The sequence below is a fragment of the Aedes albopictus genome, chromosome 3, assembly GCF_035046485.1.
Source record: "Aedes albopictus strain Foshan chromosome 3, AalbF5, whole genome shotgun sequence".
Classification (NCBI taxonomy): domain Eukaryota; kingdom Metazoa; phylum Arthropoda; class Insecta; order Diptera; family Culicidae; genus Aedes; species Aedes albopictus.
The window spans coordinates 403662811-403689209 of NC_085138.1; the positions used below are offsets into that span (position 1 = coordinate 403662811).

The 26399-nt window shown below is 42.1% G+C and overlaps 2 protein-coding genes across 3 annotated transcripts; one reads left to right on the plus strand and one right to left on the minus strand.

Annotated features, from left to right (window-relative positions):
* The first annotated feature begins 1088 nt into the window (after positions 1-1088).
* On the plus strand, positions 1089-12561 carry LOC109411416 (uncharacterized). Of its 2 annotated transcripts, XM_062860517.1 has the most exons (4): positions 1089-1677; positions 1780-1907; positions 10613-10814; positions 10881-12561. In XM_062860517.1, exons 1-4 carry the CDS (start codon positions 1093-1095, stop codon positions 11109-11111), a joined length of 1146 nt encoding a protein of 381 aa, XP_062716501.1. In that variant the 5' UTR covers positions 1089-1092; the 3' UTR covers positions 11112-12561. The 2 variants fall into 2 exon arrangements, with proteins under 2 accessions (XP_062716501.1, XP_019540477.2); XM_019684932.3 differs by having other exon boundaries at positions 1089-1907.
* Positions 12562-13241: 680 nt separating this feature from the next.
* Positions 13242-22839, minus strand: LOC115267899 (opioid-binding protein/cell adhesion molecule homolog). The gene is made up of 8 exons (XM_029875512.2): positions 21561-22839; positions 17119-17262; positions 16588-16937; positions 16320-16470; positions 16035-16192; positions 15263-15409; positions 14759-15197; positions 13242-14209 (listed from the first exon to the last, which is right to left on the minus strand). The coding sequence occupies exons 1-8, from the start codon at positions 21625-21627 to the stop codon at positions 14037-14039; spliced, it is 1629 nt and encodes a 542-aa protein (XP_029731372.1). The 5' UTR covers positions 21628-22839; the 3' UTR covers positions 13242-14036.
* Positions 22840-26399: the final 3560 nt, after the last annotated feature.

The window sequence follows — 26399 nt, forward strand, 5'->3', positions numbered from 1 at the left end:
GTTTGATGTGTCGCATGCATGGGTTTGGTTCACTTTTATATTTGGCCATTTCCGGCGCGACACTCGGAACTGGTTCCGGAATACAACCGGCTGTCTCTAATGTGGTCCTAATCTATTTATATGATAACTAGTCGTCAAGTTATCAGAAAAGCCGTTATTTGCTGTATCGCATGCATGGGTTAGGTACTCTTTTATATTTGGCCACATCCGTCACGACCCCCGAAACCGGTTCCGGAACACTACTGTTTCAGATATGGTCTTATATTGTTTTCCTGCTAATCGTTCATCAGGTTATCGAAAATGCCGCTGTTTGATGTGTCGCATGCATGGGTTTGGTACTCTTTTATATTAGGCCGCTTCCGGCGGGACACCCAGCACCGGTTCCGGAACACTACCGGTTCAGATATGGTCTGAGACTATTCTCCTGCTCAGCGTTCATCAGATAATCGTAAATGCCGTGGTTTGATGGGTCGCATGCATGGGTTTGGTGCATGCTCATGTCTGGTCCCTTCCAGGGGTACCGATCCGGAACACCCAAATGGCCATAACTCCGGAACGGCTGGACCGATCCGAACCATTTTCAATAGGAAACAATGGGACCAGATTCTGCGTCGAATGAGCCGTTGATCGTTAAAATCGGTTGATATTTACTATCTAAAAGTGAGGTGACCTTTTTTTGTACACATACACTCACACATACATACACACACACACACATACACACACACAGACATCATCTCAACTCGTCGAGTTGAGTCGATTGGTATATGAAACTTGCCCCTCCGGTGGCTCTATCAAAATTTCATTTTTGGAGTGAACATATAGCCTTTCGGTACACCTTGGTGTACGAGAAAGGCAAAAAATGTGAGAATGCCAGATGACAACCCTGCGAAATGAGTTCTCACCACATATCCCGACATCCCGTTGAAATAAGCAAGATGGACAAGGTAAAGTGCTACCTTACGAATGTTCGGTTGTAGAGTTATGATTACATCACCTCTACCAGTTCGGGAACTTACCGAACCGAGGTTGAACCTTTGATCCATCAGCGAACTTGTGACCAGTCAGTCATCTTCTAACCTCCTGCGAAAAATGATTGCCTCTTTCGGCCGATCACATTGGACCATTATTCGCGAATGGTTCCAGGATACCTCGTCTAAATTTGGCCAAGTATGGTCCACCAATGAAGGAAGCGATTGTTTCTACGCGCTGGATGTCTTACTTCATCTGGCTGGAGTTCCCAATGAACTCACTTCGAAATGGCGCTGGGAAAGTACAGTTCGCTACTTTCTTCATGCTTTGTACGCTTTCCAAACGGTCATAGCATTCCTGCAGACGAAACACGTGATTGAGCGGGATAATGTGTTCGACTTATTTGTCGAGGTCATGAAGTGGACCTTTTTCATTGTGGCCTACTTCAAAATGTTCATTATGATCCGGTTGGGTCGATCGGTAGCTGCCGTCCGGAAGTTCATAGCCGGCAAAGAAATGCAGTCCGGAGACGCGGCCTTCGATGAGCTGCAGCGGATGAAATTCAAAAGATCTGCGCTTTTCTTGCTGAGAATTCTATTCGTGCTGATGGTGATGGATGCCATTTTCCTGTCTGTTCCGAGCGGAGCGACGGCAATTGTGTTTTTCGTTCCACCGGAGATGAAAAGCGCTGGGCCGACGGCGACGGTGATAATTCATTTTTTCGGCATAAGCCTAATGCCATTTTTGATTCTTTGTAAATTTTCTTGCAATATGGCGACCGTTGGAATGCTTTTGATGGGGATGCAGGCTAACATAAAAATTTTGGCTAATCGGTACGTTAAAATATTGGATAAGAGTTTCGATACAGAACACCATTTGGAGCAACTGGATCGGGAGGTGCGAAGCGCCGTGGATCAACAGATGGAATACTGGAGGTAAGTTACTTCAGAATGCTGTAAAGTGAACTTTAACGAATGTACGCAGTAAAAAGTAGTTAACGGAAATGCCCTAATGCAGTATTCTCGGCGAAGACTACTTCATGCAAATGTATGGTGAAATGATAAAGACATCGTTTTGCCACAGTCCCTTTTATTCTATATAATGTCGAGTCGAAAACTCTTGCGCCAACTAATTTTCTCAAAAAGTAAAAAAAAGTAAAATATCCAGATATGCCGCACGGCTGTTCTGCTAAGATGTTGAATATCTAATATTGAAACTGCCTCAGAATTTGTACAGGAAGGTAAAGGTACCGAAGATTTGCCAAATTCTCAAAGTTTGGATTCGGCGAATACGATGATCTGGAATTAACCCCCACTCTGTTCAAATGAATTGATTAAGAATAATCCTCAAAAAATCGAAGACCGGCGTTTATTGGACAATTTTAAGCATAACTCAGACAATGTTGCAAATTTAGTGTCGGATGATACTGTGGAAAAGTTTAAGGAAGATGTCACACGAAAAGTATGCGCATTTCAATAAAACACATCGAATTGACTGAACTTAACTCGTATCGGCCTGAGTCAGTGTATACGAACCAAAACTCTCGCCAACTTGGGAGAAATCCCAAAAAGATTTCCTAGTGGAATCTTTGGAGAAATCCCTGGCTGAATTATTGTTGAAGTTCGCGTCGACAGTCTTTTATTTTTCGCACTCACTCTTCTTGATAAACAGAAGAAAGAGTGGAATGAAAGACGGGGCAAGCCCTCCTTCCATCTTCTGTTTCTAGTGTTTTTTTTTTCAGGAGAGCGAGCAAGAAAAGAAGCTGAAAACGCTAGTAGCTACAGCAAAGATTCTTCCGAAAATTCCTGCTGTGATTCCTTTTTAGGATTTCTCCGAGGATTACTATAGAAATTGTCTAAGAATATTCCTAGTAATTCAAGTTGAAAGTCGCTTTCAAGATTCCTTTCAAATTTGTCGCTGGTATTGCTCCAGGAATACTACAGTTCGAAATTTCTGATAGATTCCATCAGGAAGTTTTGCTGGGATACGAATTTCTGCTTCGAATTCTCCTAGAGTTCTTGGAAGTCTCCCAACATTAATTACTAGATAAGTACCCGCTAAAAATGCTTCAGAAGCCCCAGCAAACATTCCTAGAAAACCCATATTAGGAGTTTTTGCTGATACGCTTAATAAATACCTGAAGCAATCCCAACAAGAATGTTTAGACTAAAGAGGAATCCCATCAAGCACTAGTGGAGGAGTTCTGAGAGGATTTGCACAAAGATGTTCTAGGGATTGTCTCCAGGAATGCCCGATGGGGTACTCTAGAAATTGCTGCTGGGATTGCAAAGAATTCTTTTGGGAATCCTCTTGAAAATAACGGGAGAGAATTCCACAAGAGGATGTTCCTGCTGAAAATGCTGAGAAATCTCAGCAAAAGTTCCCAAAGAAATTCCAGTTGAATTTCCTGAAGGATCCCCAGCAGTAACTATCAGATTATAAAGAGCAGAAGGAATCCGTGAAATAATATATAAACGGAGTATTGCAGGAAACCTTAAAATAACTTCAAGAGGGCCAGGAATCCCAGGAGGAAATTTTGGAGGAACTCTAGGATGATTTTTTTGAGAAACCCCAGTAGGTATCCCTAGTGGAATTTCAGCAGAAATTGCAGGAGAAATCTTTTGAAAAATCATCTTGAAATATCTTCAGGCATGTTGATGGGATTCTGCTAAAAACTGCTGTGATTACTCTATAGAAATCTCAGGGTGAAGTTCTAGTTGAATCCATGGACGATTCCCAGCAAGAATTTATAGACAGGTAATCCCAGAGGAATTGTTGGATAAATTCCACGAGGAATTACTGGAGGAGTCCTTGAGAAAACCTCTGGAGGTATCGCATGAGGATTTTTTGAAGAAAACCTAGCAGGCATTCTTGGGGAATTTCCTATCGGAATTTGCAGAAATCTTTTGAAAAATGCATGTAAAAATCACAGAAGGATCGGTATCTGCAGGAATCCCAGTGGGCATTCCTAGAAGATAAGCTACACACCAAACGCTTTCAGCAATATTTTGCTGAATTTTGCCGAGCTGAAGGGTCCAGCAAAATTTTTTGCTGAAGTTTCAGCAAAGTTTGCTGAATTTCAGCAAAACGTTGCTGGTGATCAGCAGAGTTTACTGAACAAATCAGCAAAATATTGCTGAAATTCAGCAAAATATTTGCTGAAACCTTCAGCTCGGCAAAATTCAGCAAAATTTTGCTGAAACCCTCAATCGATTTTTGGTGTGTAGAGGATTTTCTGAAGGTACACTTGTAGAAATTCGCGGGGAAATGCCAAGAAAAGCTCTTCGAGAAACCTATGCAGAAATCTTTGGAAAAATCGATTTGGAATTCCTCCACAAATGCCTTTTGTGGCATACCACTTGACATCGTGACCTGACCGCGACAGCAACATTCGCGCTTCATCAGACATCGTGGCTTCACAACGTCTCAATGCATAATCGCAAACGCTTGTCAGCGACACGAAGGTTCGAGCCAACCGGGCTCGAAAAACCTCGCGACCGCCGACCATGCCCCTTCTGCATCGCAGCAACCGAACAAACAACACGTGGCGCACCCATCCGGCGTCTCGCTGAGAAGCAGGAGTCGGCCGAAACTTCTAGTCAGAATTTCACACCTTATACGAAATTCCGGAAGATTGCTCCAAGTACTCCTATTCAAATCCGTCCTATGATTTATCCAGCGATTGCTGTATAAATTCCTCTCGTAATTTTGCAGGATTTCTTTCTTTAAGAATTTATCTTGAAATACCAGCAGAAATAGGTACTCGTCCAGGATTTTTAAAAGATTTTCCGTATTTTTTTGCTTTTCAAATATTTTTAGAAATTCATCCAAATTTAGGAAATTCTTTTAAAAATTTCCACGGAAATTCGTGCATGTATCTATTTTTAAATACTTCTGTGGGAGTTTTCCTCAGGGATATTATCAGAATGTCCTCCAGCAGTTTTTCTTTGGGATTTCTCCAGACATTCTTCAAAATTTTTTTTCAGGAAATTCTACTCGAAATTTTTCGAAAATTTCCTCAACGAGCTCCACCAAAGATTAAAAAAAATGAAATTTCAGAAATTATTATTGTAATTTCTACAAATGTTCCTTCAGATATTATTCCTGTTTTCAGGGATTCTCTCATAAATTTCGCTGCATAGATTCTCTCAGCAATTCCAGCAGAGATTTCTCCGGAATCTATTACTGTGTACTTTTCAAGAACATTGTCACAAACAACACCTGCAAAGGGTTCTTTTGTTTTCCCAGGTATTCTTACATTTCTTTCTAAAAAATCTCTTTTCCAGAAATTTGTCCAGGCGCTCTTTAAAAAATCCTCCAGTGTGTAATAATCCCTTCCAGAGATACCTCTAGGAGTTCTTTCAAGATTTTCTTCAGAAAACCCTTCAGGGATCCCTCGGAAATTTATGGAGGGTTTTATTCAAGAATTCCACTAGTACCAGTACCAGTAAAACATTCCCCAACGAAATTTTCGTTGCAATTGCTTTCAAAGCTCTCCCAGAAACTTCTGATTCATGACTTTTTTTGGGAATTGAGAAGGTATCTTAGGGAGTTTTGAAGGTATCTTCTCATTAAACCAAGAATTTCGAGAAAAAAAACTTCTGAAATTATTTCTAAATTTTTTATCTAGGATCGTCCCAGAAAAATTTTAAGAATTTCTTCATGGAATCTCCAAAGTTATCACCAGGAGTTTTGAAAGAAGACAATTTTTGTGACAGACATTCAAGGATTTTTGTAGAATTTTTTTCCAGAGATTCTTTTTTTTGTGAAATTTTTGGAAGAACTCCCAAACTAAATCCCTGTCTGTCTGCAGTAATACCTGACATAATTTCAACAGTAATCTTAGGAGATTTTCTTCTTCTTCTGTCACTCTGGAACTTGGCATTCAACTTAGGGTTTTTTGAGAACCTCCACAGTTATGAGTTGAAGGTTTTTTTTTAGAATGGAAGGAATTTGTACACTGTCCTTGCCTCGCAATGATACACTAATCTAAACCTTCCGTAACTCGCGCGGTTGATTGCCTGCGTCAGCACCACACTAATGCTGAGTACAAAAAGGCGAGATTTTTTTAACGTGTTGTACAAAATACAGCAGCGCGATCACTCGAGGGTTAAGATATATTTTTGACGGAGCCACAAATTCAATTCATAAAAGAAAAATCCTTGCAGGAATCTCTGAAGAAATTTGTCATGGAATTCTTGGAGGTACCCTTAGAAGTATTCATCTGTTGGATTTAAATAAAGTGAATAAACTTCTGAGTAACTGCATATAAGAACTTTTGAAGAAATCCTCTGTGAAGTCCATATCTGAAGAATCTATATCTATATCAAAAAGAGCCCGAACAAGAATTTCAAAAAGCATACCTTAAGAAATTTTAGTAGTTTTTTTTGAAAAATTATGTATAATTCTCAGATGATCTTAGATGAATCTCTAGAGCAGTATCTGAAGAAATTGCTGGAAAACTTTTAAAGGAATCTCGGCGGGAATTATTGAAAAATTTCTCGGAAAAAAAACATGCTGAAATTTCTTAACCTACCGTAACTCGCGCGGTTGGCTACCTGCGTCAGCACCACGCTAATGCTGAGTACAGAAAGCGAGCTTTTTTCAACGTATTGTACAAAATACAACAGCGCGATCGCTCGAGGGTTAAAATGGTTGTTGTATAATTTAAAAACAGGGTTCCTGATTTCCACTTTTTATCTTCTTCCACATGCGAAGACAGTCAGCAGCGAACGGTTGTCGCTTTAGTTTGTGTGCTCGCTTGTCAGCGGACGACAGCAAACTCCAGCGAACGGTGGGAAGCCACACTTTGAAAGTACTCATTCGTCCACATTCGCATCGCAAGCGATCGAGCGGTGATGCGATTCGTGAGTGATATTGTGCATACGAATTTTTGGTGTTCCCAAAGAATGTTTATTATTTTCTTTGCTAATCTAGCATTTCAACAACAATACACTTAAAATGTATGCATTACATACAAAAATTCTCTTCTAGTTATGATAATAGCCGCTTCGATCGCTCACCAGCATTCTTCACCATTCGCCATTCATGCATTCGCGTGCGATCCAAACTGCGACGAACGGCAACGAATATCCATGTCGAACAATTTGCCCATCGCTTCTCACTGGTGATGGGGTTGCATGTTCGATCATGACTATCCGTTTGCTGCATCTTTCTCGATTCGCTTCAGCAAAGAGGAGTGAATATGAATGGAGTGAGGCGAATATACCGATCCTTGTTTAAAAAAAAACCCTGGGGAAATTCTATTTTAACATTTTTGAAGGTAAGTATTCATGGAGCAACCGGTGAAAGTTTTTCTGAAAGAATTCCTGTAGGAAAACATGAAGAAACGCCATGATAAGCTTCTGTGAAGATTATTAGGAAAAAAAAAACATTCGGAATATTTCTTCAGGAATTGCTGTAGAGCTTCCAAGAAAACATGTCTGAACGAATTTCTTAAAGAATCCGCAGGTAAAGAGAGTTATCCTCAAAAGAAATGCCGGTATTCCGCATTGCGATTGAAATTTGTATGGGCAAACTTACTTTTCGAATTTTTCTCATAACGGGCTTACATTTTCCTTGAACTGTGTAACCGATGATGTTGAAATATAGCCTAGGATGTGTCGAAAATTTTTGTCGAAGACCGCAAAGCGATCCAACCCTTGTGACGAGAATTATAGCGTACAGATCATCTGAGGGTACTTAGGGTACAACATCCCATACAAGTTTAAATCGCAATGCGAAATACGGGGACACAACCATTTGCACCCAAACATTGTGCAATTGTTTTGGACGTTAATCTGGATTGAAAAAGTTTTGTTCTAAAAAACCAACCTTGTTGATCCAATCTAATGGACAATTTCCTAAAAAAAAATCTCGTACTGAATTTTGAAAGAATTGTCGACGCTCTTACATTAGCTCAAATCACAAGTCTAGAGGAGTTCTTAAGGGAAATTACTGGAGAACTATCTAATGGTCCTTTTCTGCTCGGGTCTTAGACAGGTTTCATGGTGCCCTGGGATTTCCGGACACAAATTCCTGCTTATCAAAGTCCGAGGTCAGCCATCCGCGATGGCTATCAATGACCCTCGGAGATATCCGAGTCGGCTTCTTACATAGTAAACTCTATACCGAATCGTCAGAGTGATATCAAGGGAGTTTTTAGGGGGGTGGGGGTGTTGGCTATAAAGGCGTTTCCAGGCGTTTCAGAGGTATTTTAGGGAGCTTCAGAGGCTTTCAGGTGCATTTCCCATGGGTTTCATTTGTGTTTTAGAGGCGTTTCAAGGCGTTTCAGGAGGTTTCAGAGAGGTTATATGGTACTTCAGAAACTCCTAGGTGATTTTTACGGAGGTTTCATGGGGTTCCATAGGCGTTTAAAAGCGTTTTAAGGCGTAGCAGGACGTTTTAATGCGTTTCAGGACGTTTCAGGACGTTTCAGGAGGTTTACGAGGGGCTTAAAGGGGGCTTCATAGCATCTTAGGTAAATTTCACGGATCCAAGATTTCAGAGACATTTCAAAGCGTTTCAAGGTGTTCCAATACATTTCAGGGCGTTTCAGGGCATTTCAGGAGATTTCACAGGGGTTTTGGGGGCTTCAGAGGCTCTCAGTGACTTTCACGGAGGTTTCAAAAGGGTTTAGAGGCGTTTCAAAGCGTTTCAGGACGTTTCAAGGGGTTTCAAGACATTTCAGTGCGTCCCAGGAACTCTAGAGAGTTCTTGTAGACCCTTGAAGATTTTTCGAACTTGATAGATCACAGATACCTGAGGTTGTGTAAGTATGAACCTTAGCCGTAATTCTGTTAGAGACAATCAAATACGTTAGTAGATCCGATGTCCTATACTCAAGGAAGTTCTTGGAGTTCCTCAAACTGATAAGAACTCACCACTTGACAGCACATAGTTGCATGAAGCTATGCTAGCCTAAATTGTATTCATAATACTCCAATAGATCACTGATTACGCTTGTAGATTAGATGGCCTTAACTCAAGGGAATTCTCGGATATATTATACACTCATAGAACCAACCACTTGATGGAGCATAGATGCCTGGGACTGTGTAAGTATTAACCTTAAACTTCATGCTATACAACTAGTAGCCCTCGCAGATTCGATGACTTATATTCAAGGGAGTTCTTGGAGAACCTTAAAGAATCATTGGTAGATCCGATTACCTATACGCAAGGAAGTTCTTGGAGATTCTCAAACTGACAACGAACTCACCACTTGACAACTCATAGCAACATGAGGCTGTGTAAGCAAAAATTGCATTCATAATGATCCTATAGTTCGCTGATTACGCTTGTAGATCAGACGGCTCCAGGGATTTCTCGGATACTGTTAAACTTTTAACCCTTAAATACTCCGTAAACATCCCTCAACTCTTAATTCTGATTTATTTCCCGTAAACCAACTTTATCTGTAATATTGAGTACTCCAACTGCTCTGAACATAATCAAATTCCATTTAGGTAACGTTACCTAAATGGAGGGACATAAATAGATTTTACCTAAATGGATCGTACCTAAATGGAGGTTTCAGTGTAATAAAATACACATCAATAATGGAATCTTACAGTAGGTGCTGTTGTTGGTTAGTACAGTCCGGCCTCTTGAGTTGGTCAAGCTTCTGTCCCATTCACCGCCCAAGTGTTGAAGTTTCCAACGGTGACACCAAGACCCAATCTCTCCAATGTACTGGATAGCGAATCTAGCATGGACGAAAACTTATAAAATGGATGAAGGGGGTGAGAATGGTTTCATAGTAACCCCATAGATCCTCGCTTCAACGAACCCTTTTTTAGACGTGGACTATCATCCTGTTTAGGTTCGTTGTCGATTAGAATTTGATAAGGGACCGCATTCAAGGTTGCTGCAGCAACTTAGCTTCCAGTGAATTGGGCTCTGCTGTATTGTTCTGTTGTCCGCTGTTGTTGCTGTATCGACAGTTGGGTCATCAACGTATACTGGGGCATTCAGGCCGACCCGCCATGGTCCCTATTCGACGTGTCAATCATCATGTCTGTTGCGTTCCCCTTTAAGTTCCTACACTGAAATAAATTTTGTTGTAAAAACTACCGATTCCATAGTAAAACTACTAACCGTACCTATGATTCTCAACCGACAGCTATTTCCTGTTAATTTCACTAAAACACTGTCAATTTAACTAACAGTGCTGTTAACATTACCAAAAAAAATCTAAATTTAACAACTGGGCATTGTATTTTTAACCATACCGTGTTGTAAGATGCGTGTCCAGGAAAAAATGACAATGTTTTGTTGTTGAGGCGACTACGCTTTTAGTAAAATTTACTGCAATGCATTGTTACTTCAATCATATTTCAGTGAACTTTACAGATTTTGTTGTCAGTTGAGAATCATAGGTACGGTTAGTAATTTTACTATGGAATCGGTAATTTCCACAACAAAATTTATTTCAGTGTACCCTTTTTAACAATTAAGTAGTGTCCAGTGATGATTATCTAAGCAAGTAGAGAGGCCACATGAGTAACGCATCTTTCTGAGTCTTATATTTGACATTCTGAATGTGAGAAAGTCAAATTTTCAAGGCTATTATGCAATGAGACACCCGATCATAAGTTCAACATCAAATTTTAATTTAATTTTGGACATTCTCTTCCAGACATCTCCACATCCTAAGGAATCTTGTCGAAAAAACGTTTTTCCTGGTACACTACTACGCCATTTTCAGCATCGGAGGATTTTACTACATCACCCAGAACATCGGCGTCAATGCATTCTCGGCCCTGCTGATGGCCACAACGCCCATCTTCCTGGTGGAATACTACCTGTGGTGTAATTTGGTCGAGTCTATTCAGAATGAGGTAAGTGAGAAGAAAAATCATTCAAGAATAATCGCGGAATTTTATAGAATGACCCACATTTCACAGGCCGAAACGATTGGAGACGTGATGTACGAGTTGTGTGCCAAGATGCCGTACAATCGGGAGAAGCATTCGGCTTATGTTCGGTTGAAGTCCAACAAGCTGATTCTGTGGATAAACAGTTGCAACATCCGGGCGATGAAATGTTTGGGGCTGTTTGATATTTCCACGCTGGCGTTCGTCGATTTGGTCAATGTGAGCTACTCGGTGCTGATGTTCCTGATCAATATGAGTTAAATTTGAATTGTAGGGAATGAAGTCGTTACCAAGACAATTTCTAAGTTTTTTCACAATACAGTTTTTTAGAACCTTAAACTTATCTAAACCTTATCAAGGCTGTATAACGTTCAATCATCATAAACAATAGCATGGAACGAGCTCACCAGTTAACATTTGTCCTTGTGTCCATTGGAAAAAATACAAATAAAAAGTAGCTGCTACAATGTTCTAACACCAATAAATCACATAAAAAAATAAGTAATGACATGAGGAAATTAAAGTGGTACCTGACAGACATCAGGTTAACATAAGCTTCTAAACTATTGGTACTATCCTGCATACTAAATCTGTCAGTTATCATAGGCTAGGCCCAATTTAAAGAGTTCTTTCAATTTTGAAAGAATTCATCTTATGTACCTTCTTCTTCTTCTTTGTGGCTCTACGTCCCCACTGGGACTTGGCCTGCCGCGCTTCAACTAAGTGTTCTTTGAGCACTTCCACAGTTATTAATTGAAGGGCATTCTTTGCCTGCCATTGCATGAATTTGTTTATTGTGAGGCAAGTACAATGATACACTATGCCCAGTGAGTCGATAAAATTGTCCTGACCAGATCGGGAATCGAACCCGCCGTCTCCGGATTGGCGATCCATAGCCTTAACCACTAGGCTAACTGGAGACTGTATGTACCTTATGTACATATAATAAAAAAACATATGCTGCAGGGATGGGAACACTCACTTTCAAGGAGTTACACTCACTTGCTACCCAAGTAACCAAAAGTTCAGATAAAAGGGTACTTTATAAGCTAAGCAGCTTGTTCGAGGTTGCTCATTAGCTTTCTAAGCAGCTTCATTTTTAAGTAATTTTGGAACTTGAAAGTTCACATAAGCACGCTGGATAGCCTTCTAAGCAGCTTCTGACAGAACTTTGACAAAATGCATGCAGAAACAAAAAAGAGTTTTCAGAATCACAGACCTGTTTGGTGGGTTTGTGATTCATGTCTGGAAATTGCTTCTGATAATTATATTTTCACACATGTCGCTGCTATGTTGATTTGAACTGGATCCTCCTGCGTGATAGCCTGCCGACTTACCGCTGCGCTGCTGAAGACACTTGACATAGTTAAGCTAACTTCCCTACTGCACAAATGTGCAAAACTAAACTAGCTGCCGACAGAAAATCGATTCAAGTCACACTTTACCTGCTGACCACTCAATCACAACTGTAGTACTGTGGTAGAGCGTAGGGTTCACACGCAGCGACTATCGGTTCGAATCCGATGGGCAGCAATTTTTTTGCTTAAGCTTAGTATTCATTGATTTGATGAATACATATTTGTTTTTTATTCGTGTATGCTTAAACAGTTGTTTTCTGTAAAAAAAATAAATTTTATCTTCATTGAAACATAATGCTACTGAACTGAACTTCTATGAACTTGAAAGTTCCGACGAAGTTCCGAGTAGCATCATAAGCAGCTTTAAAGTTCCACGAAGTTCAGATAAAGTTCCGAATGGAACTTTCTGGCTGCTTAAGAGGCTAACAATGAGCCTTGCCGGAACTTGTGACCTAAGTTCCAGCAAGGCTCATCGTTAGCCTCTTAAGCAGCCAGAAAGTTCCATTTGAAACTTTATCTGAACTTCGCGGAACTTGAAAGTGCATTTTGTCATGAGAAGCGGATCTTTTGGTTACTTGGGTATTTTCTCGGCTGAGAAGCGTGCAATCAAGAAACGATGAATGGACGACTTTTGCATTGTGGTTTTGTCTAAAACTTTGCCGAATAGGGGTCGCACACGTATACCAACCAAAGTCATGACAGAGTTGTGAAAGCGAGTCTCCACGAGCTGCCTTTGCAGCTCCCTCACGACTTCAGTATGCTTGTGCAACCCCTACTTTATTCGGCAAAGTTTTAGACAAAACCACAATGCAAAAGTCGTCCATATATCGTTTCTTGATTCACCGCTTCTGAGTTGAGAAAATAGCAAGTGAGTGTAACTCTTTGCAAGTGAGTGTTCCCACCCTTGATATGATGTTGATTTACTTACCTGTTGCAAAGGTATTTGTTACATCCTATATCAGCTGAAGGACTATTATGCCTTTGCTTAAATGATGGTGATACATCACTATTTATACATAAATGTATGTGTGGGTAATGTGACTCAAAAATAATTTTATTATATTTCTTGACATATGAGCTCTTTGAATTACCATTTTTTTGTGTATAAATCTCACATTTTTTGTTAAGTTTATCAGCAATTGGATTTGTAAATGGAATAATGTAAAGAATAATCGTTCGACCAATTAGTAATTCTGTAAGTGGTATTACTAACTATTCGGCGTTCCCACTATACTTTGTTCTTTCTTCGTGATGATTACTTACTGACATAAATATTGAGATATGTACATTATGTAGGTAACTGTTTTACAAATCTTCTCCAGATAAGACTTTTGTAATTTGATCGCTCGTTCCATTTCAGAAATGTCTTTGTAAACAAAGTGTTTCTAAATTCTAGACACTATATTTATTTGATTCTTATTCAACGATCTATGTTCGACCAAAGCCATTGGCCAAAATTGTCATCTTGTTTTAAAATAAACAAATCAAAATATCTGGAAAACTAATTATCTTAGTTGATTCCAAACGGTTTTTTCCAGTAAATCGAAAAACTGACACTTATAAACATCGCTGACGAACTTATATTATGAATTAAAAAAAGTTTATTAAACTTATAAAACCTCACTTTTTCAGAAACCGGTTTACCTTATGCGCTCTTAAAATTAAGCTGTTAGGATGAATATTTTGAAACAAATGTAGAAGCATACTTTCCTCTAGTATTTTCTTATTATAAATTCAGTTTATGTTAAATTATGGTTCTTCAATTAATCAGTCATTATAAGCTTACCTTACTTAACATAATAAGTAATTAATACATCTGAGAATTGTTTTACAGTAGAAATGGCTGGATTACGATTAAGACACTGACTTGCGTCAACAGACCCAGCAGGAGTGTACAGAATTGCGAAGATCTACTTGCTCCACTACCGAAAATCATTCGACTTTTCTCGAGCAAGCCGATCCCGTATACGGCCGGTTGTGCAGAAGGTTCCACTTGAGGATCTGGCGAAAAAAAAAACAAAAACACACAATTAGGGCCCATATAGCCGAGGCGGTAAACGCACGGGTATTCAGCATGACCATGCTGAGGGTGACGGGTACGATTCCCGGTCGGTCCAGGATCTTTTCGTAAAGGAAATTTTCTTGACTTCCTTGGGCATAGAGTATCTTCGTGCCTGCCACACGATATACGCATGCAAAATGGTCATTGGCAGAGGAAGCTCTCAGTTAATAACTGTGGAAGTGCTCATAGAACACTAAGCTGAGAAGCAGGCTTTGTCCCAGTGAGGACGTTACGCCAAGAATAGAGAGAGAGACAATTGTAACAAAAGAGATTATTTACTGAAAATGATCAGAATATCGAAAGGGCAGCTCACAAGGTCGACTTTAGGGAACAAGGAACTTAAAACAATCGTGAATTAATAAAAAATGGTCTACAGCATAGTTTTCCAAACTTCGTTTCTACGAAGAGCGGGTTGACGGCAGAATAAGGAGTCGTGAAAGCTAAGTTTTGGAAACGATGGTCTACATAAAGATCACAACGAAACTCACCATCCGCCTTCGTAGAGAAATGAAACACGCTCGACAGCTGATTCCAGCCGTACTCGTTACGGGCCTGAACCCGTGCCTCGTAATTGCTTCCCGATCGTAGCTTCTTCAACTGGAAACTCGAACGATGAACCACTTCCGGCTGGTAACCGTACGGATCGCTGTAGAACATCCCTCTACCATATCCTCCACCGCCGTGAATGTTGTCCACCATCTCCGGTATGGAGACGCTTTCCCATGGTTCATCACCGAAATATCCCCCCGAGTTGTACCCACCAGAACCGTACAAACCAAATTCGGAATGCGGGAATAAGTGATTATCCAACGACGGATGCCGGTTGGGAGATTGCAACCGGTAGAACAGCCGGTACTCCTCGATCGGTGAATGGCTTTCCACCGTCCAGGTGATGTTGTACTGGTCTCGATCGTTACTCGCAATTGGCTGTTGATCAATAGGTACAAATGATAGCTTTGAGAAAATTTTAACGGTTTTAAATTTTGAATTACCGAATCAAAGTGACAAATCGCTGGAAGACCACTCAGGTTTAGAGTTCCACGATCGGTGCCCAGATGGTTGGATGCTTGGCAGGTGTAGTTTCCAAGGTCGTAGCGGGTAACGTTGCGAATGAGGAGACTGTGTTTGTTCCCATTGACCTATAGTGTAAAAAATTAAGAAATCATATGATGATGATTAACCTGGGCTTGTTAGGGGAATATCTGTAAATAAAAGAAAATCGGGTTAACCCGATTTTCTTTTATTTAAGAAATCATAACAATATTCTGACTTAATATAGTGTTTCGATCTATCGTATCGTATCGTATCGTATCGTATCGTATCGTATCGTATCGTATCGTATCGTATCGTATCGTATCGTACCCAGAGAACCAGTAATCGTATGAGATGTTGCACAAGATGATAAAGTGGAGGCTATATGCGTGCATGCCTCCATTTAAGCGCTTGTAAAATGTACGCATATCGCCTCCACTTTAACATCTTATTCAACATCTTATACGATCACTGGTTGACTGGGGTATCGTATCGTATCGTATCGTATCGTATCGTATCGTATCGTATCGTATCGTATCGTATCGTATCGTATCGTATCGTATCGTATCGTATCGTATCGTATCGTATCGTATCGTATCGTTTCACGGAAAATTTTCACCGACTGGAGCGCACTCCTAGGCTTACAAAACGGCAAGACGACTAACGCCCCTAATCGCACGGCTACAAAGCCCACAAATTCTATTTAACTTAAGAGCAAGCATACATACATACCGATTGCGAATGATGCTTAGCGTTGCTGTCCAACTCGGTGCCCTCTTTCAGCCAAACCACATTGGCCGCTGGTTCGGAGTGAACGGTGCATGTTAGTTGGGCCTCGTACCCAACACCACCGTGAACTGTATGCTGCTCAACTTCAACTTCCGGTGCGTCTAAGTTTTAAATGAGGCGAAAAAGAATGAGAGGCAAAGAAAAAGAACGATCAGGCATGCAGCATGATTAATGTATTTTCTGTGTATAAAATAACAGTTCTGAAGCCAATATTTTCTACATACTCACGTAGCACATTGACGGTAAACTCTCTGACGTCCGGCTGTCCGACTCGGTTGTCGGCCGTGCACAGGTAATGCCCACTGCTGTGACGATTAACATGAAGAATCTCAAATACGAATTCCATTACGTTGGCATCTCCGCTCGGCAGTAATTTATTCTACAGAAATTAATAGAAATATACCGACACAAAGACAAGAATCCCATTATAAGCCAAGCTGCCGGATCAAAGCATGTTTCCCCCCAAGTTGACGAATACATACCCAACACCACTTACCCGTCTGGACCAGATGATTCTCGGCATGGGGTTTCCGGTGCCCCTGCATTCCAGCCGAACCCGAGCTCCCTTGTGCACCTCGACCGGGTGCACCGGTGCGATGTAATCAATCTTGGCCGGCACCAGCACCTCCAGCGTGTGGACAATCTCCTTCACCTCCATGGTGCCGATCTGGCAGATGTAGTCCCCGGCGTCGCCGATGTGCACGTCTCGGATTTCCAAATTATACCCGGGCTGACCTTGCACCATTGGCATTAGCCGTATCCGGGGGTTGACGGTGACTTTGAGGCTGCCCGCCGTCAGGACCGCGATGCCCCGCTTCCACGCCAGTATGTACTGGGCGGATCGTTCTGAAGGATAGGAAAGGATACACGTAACACACATGGGAGGCGAAAACTGATTTACAGGGCGCTGGCAGATTGTCATCTAATTATTCAAGCCAGTAGAGCCATGAAAATCGTGTTCCTCGTAGGGCAGCCAGTGTGGGTGACTGGCAGGTGCTACTGGGAAAAAAGGAACCATTTCTCTTACCTGTTTCATTAATTTTGCATGGCAGTACAACGGTCGAGCCGAGGGCTATGCTGTACTTTTGTCCCAGCGTCAGGAAACCGGGCGAGTATTTGTCCTCTTCCAAGTAATTTCCGCCGGAGTACCGCGAGAGTGATGGTGCGGTGCCTATCGAGAGAAAGTGAGAAAAAAAAGAATAGCGTGTCTAAATAAGTCCTTAACAAAGAGGAATTCATTATTTAATGCGATTTTCCATGGGGTTCATCAAAATTGTAAATTTTAACTTAACAATACTAATTACCGAAAGCAATGAAAAACATTAACGGATTCTGGCAAATTTCCATTGTCCCTAACCATAACTATTGCTTTGAAAGAAGCTTGTCCTCTGCGGTCTGTGCAGATCACAAGATCATCAATCGTGAAGCCATTCGCTCATTTTTGAAAGTAGCTACAGGATCTCAGAGTAACAGCGAAATGGAATATTTTTATGTGACTCCATTTGAACCTGATCAAAGCGAAGAGGATGTCAATAGACACGTAATGGATGTTTCGAATGTTAGTTCGGCTCTTGTTCAAGTCACCAAGCTCCGCAAGGAAAGCAAGTGGAAGACCTTTCCTTCGTTTCATTCAAAGTCAGCATATGCAGAACAGCTTCTCGCGTAGTCGGTGGCCCATGGTACTGGCCAGACGGTGTTTCTGTTCGCCCATTCGAACCAAACACTAAAAACGGATCTGCAGTACGACTTCCGAACACCCAGTTAACGTTATGCCGCTTCAACAACAGTCCACCTCCACTGAGCAACCGGGATGCATGCCTGCAAGCTTTATGGGAGCCCCCAAACCTCTCGTCACAGTCGAGCCACTCCTGCCAGTGACCTGCAGCTATCCCGGTCCTGTGTACAAGCTTTGTGAGGGGGTCTTCCAACCCGTCAGGGCAGGCAAGTACATACGCAATAAGAACACAGTCCTTCCGTTAATGTCTGACGCTTCTGACTTATTCCATCCGATCATCTGCTCGAGAACTTTCTGGAGCTCAACGAATTCTCCCAGCACTAAACATCATGCACCATCGTCCATTTCACCGCGATGCACACCTGCTAGTACCATGGAAGCCCTAAATCCCCTCGTCGCAGTCGAGCCACTCCTGCCAGCGACCAGCACCCATCCCGGCCCTGCGTATGAGTTTGGAGAGGGGGTCTTCCAACCCGCTAACGCAGGCAAGTATGCATGTAATACAAACATTTCCTCTCCGGTAACATTGTAACGTTTGATGTTTTTTGTCTTTTTAGCAAAATATTATTTTGAATTTTATTGATGTAATTATAGTTTTTGACGTTTTTATTTTTTTTAAGTAAAATAATAAACTGAATTAAAATGAATAAACTGGATTAGAGTAATGTAATTATAAATCGATTAGGGGCTGTCCATAAACCACGTGGTCATGAGGGGGGGTTTTCGGCCAATGACCATTTTGTATGGAAGAAAAAAATGTTTGTATGGACTAATGACCACGCGGGGGTAGGGGGGCTTGAGAAGTCCCAATGATCACGTGGTTTATGGATAGCCCCTTAGGACGAAACGTTAAGTAAAGTCAAATTAACGTCATCAGTACGACAACATTTGAATTTGTTTATGTCGACTGCGGGTTTGTGCATTGACTAAGATCGTGCTATAAACTATTATCTAATATGAATTTAGCACGAACCCGACTATAATGGTTTATGTACGCGGTTTTTGTCGGCTCACCGATGATGTGCACTCAATGTCGCCATCCTAAAATTGCTTTGCGCAAAATTTGAAATAATAGATTTCAGACCAAGATGAAGTTTCATGCTTGCCATAGATCTTAAGCTCGATCATTATCGTTCAAATACGGCTGGTGAATAGAAGTATCGCGAGAGTTTGAAGTATAGTGAGTTGAATTTGAAGTTTGAAGATTAAATAGTGATTTTTAGACAAAGGTAATTATGATTGGAGTGAATTTCTAGTGCTACAAAGTTCTTGACCATAATTTTCTAAATCGACAGTTTTTCGTTGCCAACGTCAGTCCATCTGACTAAGTCCACGAATTTTCTATTAGTGAACTAGTCGAAACGTACAAAAAGGTAATGTGTTGTAATTTGAGTTTTAATTTGATCCAGTTCATTAATTTGTGATTTCGCGTTGGACTTTGCATCGCAAAGCGCTTTTTGGTACGGGCTGGAATGTTGTGGATTCGACCGGAGTCGGATCGGGGAATCTTTTGTGGCGAAACCAGGGCCCGCCATTTCCGTCCGTGGAGCACGGACATTTTGGAGCTCGTGCACCCGTCAAGGCCCGCCTTTCGAAGGCAGTCAAACGAGTGAAGTCGCTAGTCAATTCAAGCGAAAACTACCGCGGTCGCCAATCAACCGCCGGTGAACCTCCGACAAGTTACAATCCCCTGGATTTTTGATCGAGAACGCGATCCCCGTACACCGCTAATTAGTGTACGCAGGATCGAGACCAGAATCGACGGTTAGAAGTTCCCTTGACTCCGCTCGGTCATAGCGGAAAGGTACGCGAAGCCGGGTCGATTGGGAAAAGGGACTTCCCTCTGAAGAGGAAGGGGAATCCGGACGTTCTCGTCCTACACAAAGTCGGAAGGCCTCCACCCAGCCGCCACTCACCCCCGCAGCTTTAGTTTCGGCCATACCGCACGAGCTCGACCTCCATCGCTACCGCCAATCAGCAGCGAGAGCGGCATCGTTACAACGCCGCCATCGCCACCGAATCAGGAGGAGCGAGGACGCCATCGTGTCAAGCCTTCGAGTCATCGTGTCAACGAGTCATCGAGTAAGAAAATCCTGCGCAGGTATGTGAGCTTTTCTCTCTATTCATGGTCATGATTTAGTAGCTCATTTCCATTCCGTATCGAACAACTTTAAGTCCAACCCGAATGAGCTAATAAAGTTAAGTTTGCGAAATTGTTTGAAATCTAGCTGAGTTTGTGTTTTAGTTGCTTCCGTTTGACGGTGCTGAGTTATTCACTCCAATTACGGTGTTCAGTTTGGTTTTCCGCTTCTCACTCAGTTAGAATTTCGAGCTTTCGCCTACTGTGTACAGCGTTCAGCGATTTTGAGCGAACTCAAGGTTTTCTTTTTTTTTTTTTGTGTTTAAAAGGAGAGAATAGTAACGAAATCCCGGAGTTAGAGTAAGTATTTTTTTGTAAAGTTTCGATAAACTTTAGCCAGCGACCGTTCGAGAGTCCCCTGAGGAAAAGAGTCAACAAAAGTCGGGCAGATTCAACTTGAATTGGTGGTCTCTCATCCATGAGAGTGGCGCTTAAGCCGCCAAGTTTATAACACCTCGAGCGCTATTCTATGAACGGTTACAACATCTGACGATTCAGAAACGCATCCAATAATTTGGCATGCTCTGAGTCACCGAGGTCCATAATTGTGTCCGGCGTCAAGGGAACAGACAAGAACCAGAAGACGAACTTCTCGGTGTACTACCAAAATGTAAGAGGCTTGCGCACCAAAATCGTAAAACTACGTTTGCTGCTCACCCGTTGTGACTACGACGTGTTAGTTTTCACGGAAACCTGGCTGACGAAGGAAATCAGTAGTGCAGAAATATTGGGTATCTCGTCAATGTTTAGACTACTGTGACAATTTGATAATCCACTGAATCATCATTTCCCAACAACATTTCACACTAATCAAACTTATTTTGTGTACCTGTTGTGCATCCGACACCCCTGTCATGAACTCAACCAGGTCTATATTCTAGCACTGCAAAATAAAAATGAACATATTTGATGTTTACCATGTGATAATGTAGGCCTAATAAGCGGGTATCATTAAACTGCGCGCCCAATGGTCATTAAACAAATTGACTATAACAGTAACATAATTAGTTTAAATTCGATGAACAAGCAGACCACACTGCTCCAGAGCCATGTAGTTTCACATACTAGATGGAATAAGTACATATATTTGATGATATTGTAGAGAAAATTAAAACTTTTGTTTTATCAGATACAAAATTTAGCGACCTGTGCACTTTTCTGCGGTTTGAAAATTCTAATTGCCTTCAGCTTCAGACGCCGCCTTGTAAAAATTAGTGATTAAAATGGGAAAATGTTGAATTAACTTTTCAAAAAACTAGCCTATTTGTAATCAAGGAACGTTGAAACATTGATTGGTTAACTTCAAATGGACGAAAATGAGGTTTGAAGTTGAAAAACACTTTCGCATTTTTTCCTGCTGCATGCTGTAATGCAACACTAGTTGTTCTGTGTCCTCAAAATCTACTAAAATATGTATCATTTAACTGTAAATACAGCAGGGATAGGCTTGATTCGAATTTTGGAAATGAATTCCAGAATGTTTCAGCACAGCATGATTGCACGGCAACTCAGAAGTATAGTGTTAAAATCAAGAACAAAACAATGATTAGCATCGCATTTACTGTCTGGTCTCTGTACTGTTACTGCAATTTACCTTGTATAAATAGCAATAATATCAGGATCTTCATCCATCGTAGGCTGCGAACTGCCATATACAGCATCTTATCCCAAGGGCAGTCTTAAGTTGATATTCACTTCTTTTAACGATACAGCTACCGTTTTACACAGATTGCACCAGCACCCTAATCCATCAAAACAAGCCGCAACGAGTTTTCGGTACTTTTCGAAGTTTTAGATCGCCGATGTTTGCAACTGACAGTTTGCCTTAGTCCATGGAAGTTGCCTCAAGTTTAGCTTGAGTGATGAAACATTCCTTGGGAATCGTTATTGAGCATCTTCATTGGAATAGTTTAAAACTACTGACACATTCTTCGATTGATGTGGGTGCTACAAGGCTCATTCGTCAGAAGTTGTTCCAATAATCCTCATCAATCTTTCGTAATCAGAGCCGACGGAAGAGAAGCATCATCCACAAAGCCACAAAATTTTATCGATCTCCCTCAATGGGAACAGTCTCGTATGAGCTCACTGCACTATACTTCCAGCTATCGTTTGCACGTAGAATAGCCATCCATCACTCAGAAGGCAAACAATCTTTCACCGCAACGGCACAATAATGCAATCAAGTGCAACACAAAAAGCGCATTCGATTCACTCTACTCTCGTGCGTTACGGTGAGCTGATTTGCATCCACTCTCCTCCAACACCCACCACTGTCCAACCGCACGCACTCACGCACGCACGCCCCAATCCAACCCGCTGCCGAAACGACCTTGTTAACCGGAACTGGCAACTACCAGCGAAACAACCGCCTCCCTGGCATCGCTCGCGATCAGCTTTCCCACGAACACTAATGCCGGAAAACGCCTACCCTTTCGCGCCAAATCCACCACCGCACCGCGTACGACGACACACAACGAGCTAGGATCCGCCACCGACCGCAGCAAACACAGCACACCGGTCCGGTCCGATCCGAACGTTCAACCCTCGCGCAATAGACTGATAGAGAGTTAGCAGTGGTTGCCAGCTCGAAGACATCCCCCGAAAGTTGCGAAAGTGCGTGCGGTTACACAGCTGTTTTCTAGTCAGAGACGGGTGGTCGGTCGGCCGCCTCCGCGCCGACCGGTGTGGATGCGATGAGAATTAGATTGAGCATAGAAAGTAGGCTCGCTCTGTGCTGCAGCGGAAGAGCAAAGATGAGAGCCAGAGCACCTAGTGTCAACTGTGGTGCTTGTGGTTCACGTGGCGGCAGCACGAGGATGTTTTGTAGCGTGTGGGAGGATATGGCTATAATGGTGATGGCAACAAACTGAAAAGGGATGAACACTAAACTGCTCGAATTTTGCTTAGGGGTGACTTCGTGAATCGGTGGGTAGAACTAGATGGAAGAGAAGAACGTAGTCAATAGTCATTTCCCGCATTCTAGTTTGCAGGTGCATCGGTAAAGGTGAACCAATCTGGTTCATGCCTCGTATGAACTCATCAAGACCCTGCTTTGCTTTGCTTTGCTTTGCTTTGCTTTGCTTTGCTTTGCTTTGCTTTGCTTTGCTTTGCTTTGCTTTGCTTTGCTTTGCTTTGCTTTGCTTTGCTTTGCTTTGCTTTGCTTTGCTTTGCTTTGCTTTGCTTTGCTTTGCTTTGCTTTGCTTTGCTTTGCTTTGCTTTGCTTTGCTTTGCTTTGCTTTGCTTTGCTTTGCTTTGCTTTGCTTTGCTTTGCTTTGCTTTGCTTTGCTTTGCTTTGCTTTGCTTTGCTTTGCTTTGCTTTGCTTTGCTTTGCTTTGCTTTGCTTTGCTTTGCTTTGCTTTGCTTTGCTTTGCTTTGCTTTGCTTTGCTTTGCTTTGCTTTGCTTTGCTTTGCTTTGCTTTGCTTTGCTTTGCTTTGCTTTGCTTTGCTTTGCTTTGCTTTGCTTTGCTTTGCTTTGCTTTGCTTTGCTTTGCTTTGCTTTGCTTTGCTTTGCTTTGCTTTGCTTTGCTTTGCTTTGCTTTGCTTTGCTTTGCTTTGCTTTGCTTTGCTTTGCTTTGCTTTGCTTTGCTTTGCTTTGCTTTGCTTTGCTTTGCTTTGCTTTGCTTTGCTTTGCTTTGCTTTGCTTTGCTTTGCTTTGCTTTGCTTTGCTTTGCTTTGCTTTGCTTTGCTTTGCTTTGCTTTGCTTTGCTTTGCTTTGCTTTGCTTTGCTTTGCTTTGCTTTGCTTTGCTTTGCTTTGCTTTGCTTTGCTTTGCTTTGCTTTGCTTTGCTTTGCTTTGCTTTGCTTTGCTTTGCTTTGCTTTGCTTTGCTTTGCTTTGCTTTGCTTTGCTTTGCTTTGCTTTGCTTTGCTTTGCTTTGCTTTGCTTTGCTTTGCTTTGCTTTGCTTTGCTTTGCTTTGCTTTGCTTTGCTTTGCTTTGCTTTGCTTTGCTTTGCTTTGCTTTGCTTTGCTTTGCTTTGCTTTGCTTTGCTTTGCTTTGCTTTGCTTTGCTTTGCTTTGCTTTGCTTTGCTTTGCTTTGCTTTGCTTTGCTTTGCTTTGCTTTGCTTTGCTTTGCTTTGCTTTGCTTTGCTTTGCTTTGCTTTGCTTTGCTTTGCTTTGCTTTGCTTTGCTTTGCTTTGCTTTGCTTTGCTTTGCTTTGCTTTGCTTTGCTTTGCTTTGCTTTGCTGTGTAGAAGAGCTCATGATAGTTTTTCTGAAAGAACTTCCGAAAACACTCTAGGAATTTTGGGAGAGTTTTAAATCAACAAAGAGCAATACAAATCTAGAGACACTGTTGGAAGAATTTCTTCAAGAAATCTAGGCAGTCTTGAAGGAGTTTCTGCGACAGTTTCTCTATTTTTTTACCACGAATTGCTCTAAAAGTTCCTGCTGGGATTCCTCCAGGAGTATCTCCAAAGGTTCTTCCAAAATCAAATCCGGCAAAAGTTTCTTTGGAAACTCCTGCAGGATTCCCCTCAGGAATTCTTGCTGACATTATTTAGAAGATCTTGGAGAAATTCATTTGCGACTAGGTACCTTCATGAATTTCTTCAATAATTTTTACAATTAACTTTCTGGAAAGCCCTGACCCCGAAACTGATACCTGAAAGTAATTCTGCAACAATTTCTTTGTGGCGTGGAGTGGAGTGGAGTGGAGTGGAGTGGAGTGGAGTGGAGTGAAGTGGAGTGGAGTGGAGTGAAGTGGAGTGGAGTGGAGTGGAGTGGAGTGGAGTGGAGTGGAGTGGAGTGGAGTGAAGTGGAGTGGAGTGGAGTGGAGTGGAGTGGAGTGGAGTGGAGTGGAGTGGAGTGGAGTGGAGTGGAGTGGAGTGGAGTGGAGTGGAGTGGAGTGGAGTGGAGTGGAGTGGAGTGGAGTGGAGTGGAGTGGAGTGGAGTGGAGTGGAGTGGAGTGGAGTGGAGTGGAGTGGAGTGGAGTGGAGTGGAGTGGAGTGGAGTGGAGTGGAGTGGAGTGGAGTGGAGTGGAGTGGAGTGGAGTGGAGTGGAGTGGAGTGGAGTGGAGTGGAGTGGAGTGGAGTGGAGTGGAGTGGAGTGGAGTGGAGTGGAGTGGAGTGGAGTGGAGTGGAGTGGAGTGGAGTGGAGTGGAGTGGAGTGGAGTGGAGTGGAGTGGAGTGGAGTGGAGTGGAGTGGAGTGGAGTGGAGTGGAGTGGAGTGGAGTGGAGTGGAGTGGAGTGGAGTGGAGTGGAGTGGAGTGGAGTGGAGTGGAGTGGAGTGGAGTGGAGTGGAGTGGAGTGGAGTGGAGTGGAGTGGAGTGGAGTGGAGTGGAGTGGAGTGGAGTGGAGTGGAGTGGAGTGGAGTGGAGTGGAGTGGAGTGGAGTGGAGTGGAGTGGAGTGGAGTGGAGTGGAGTGGAGTGGAGTGGAGTGGAGTGGAGTGGAGTGGAGTGGAGTGGAGTGGAGTGGAGTGGAGTGGAGTGGAGTGGAGTGGAGTGGAGTGGAGTGGAGTGGAGTGGAGTGGAGTGGAGTGGAGTGGAGTGGAGTGGAGTGGAGTGGAGTGGAGTGGAGTGGAGTGGAGTGGAGTGGAGTGGAGTGGAGTGGAGTGGAGTGGAGTGGAGTGGAGTGGAGTGGAGTGAAGTGGAGTGGAGTGTAGTGGAGCGCCACCTCTAAATATCAATATATTTGACTCAAATTCGGAGGTTTCTCTTTTTATGCCATTTGAATGCTTACAAATTCCAACAACTTTGAAACGGTTTCAACAAATTTTAAAAAAATATGTCACAGCCTACTAACGTAAACATTGGTTCTGTCTAAAAAAATAAAAAAAAACATGTACAACGACCATACTACTAGTTGATACTTGTACAAATTATTCAACCTGTATTTTAATGTGTCCGTCATATCGAAGAGAGTATGTACTGGCTTTTATCGAAAGGCTTTTTTTCTATTCTGTGCAGAGTTTTATTTTAAAGAGCAAGCGCTCGAAAATTGGGCAACATCCGTACAACTTGGCGTGAATGGCACGAATGAACTGAACACGTTCTCTTCTGTGGTGATCCGTTTCAATCTCCTCTGCTTGTATCTTGATTACACTTCCCGTTCGTACTGTTTAGGTGGAAACTAGGAAAATCCAGATCAAAACAACTCCCGAAATGAAGGGAGAGTCAACTTTCTTCGGGATTGCTCGATTTTCGGAAAAGTTTGGAGAGATTTGTTTTAACAGAATATGATAAAATGGAGCGGAAAACTCTATTTACATGTTGGTTCTGACAGCAGAATTTGTGTGAGAGAACTGTTTAGTCGACATATGGGTCCAAGACTGGGACTATCTCAAATTTTAAAGACATAAAAGCAGCATGGCGTGTTTGTTGCTTCTGAAGTCAGCAGTACACAATAGCAAATGTTGGTCTACGCATTAATAAACCAAAAAGTAAACATTTGCATGACAAAGCCGAGATAATGGTTCATAGATGTTTGTCTGATGTT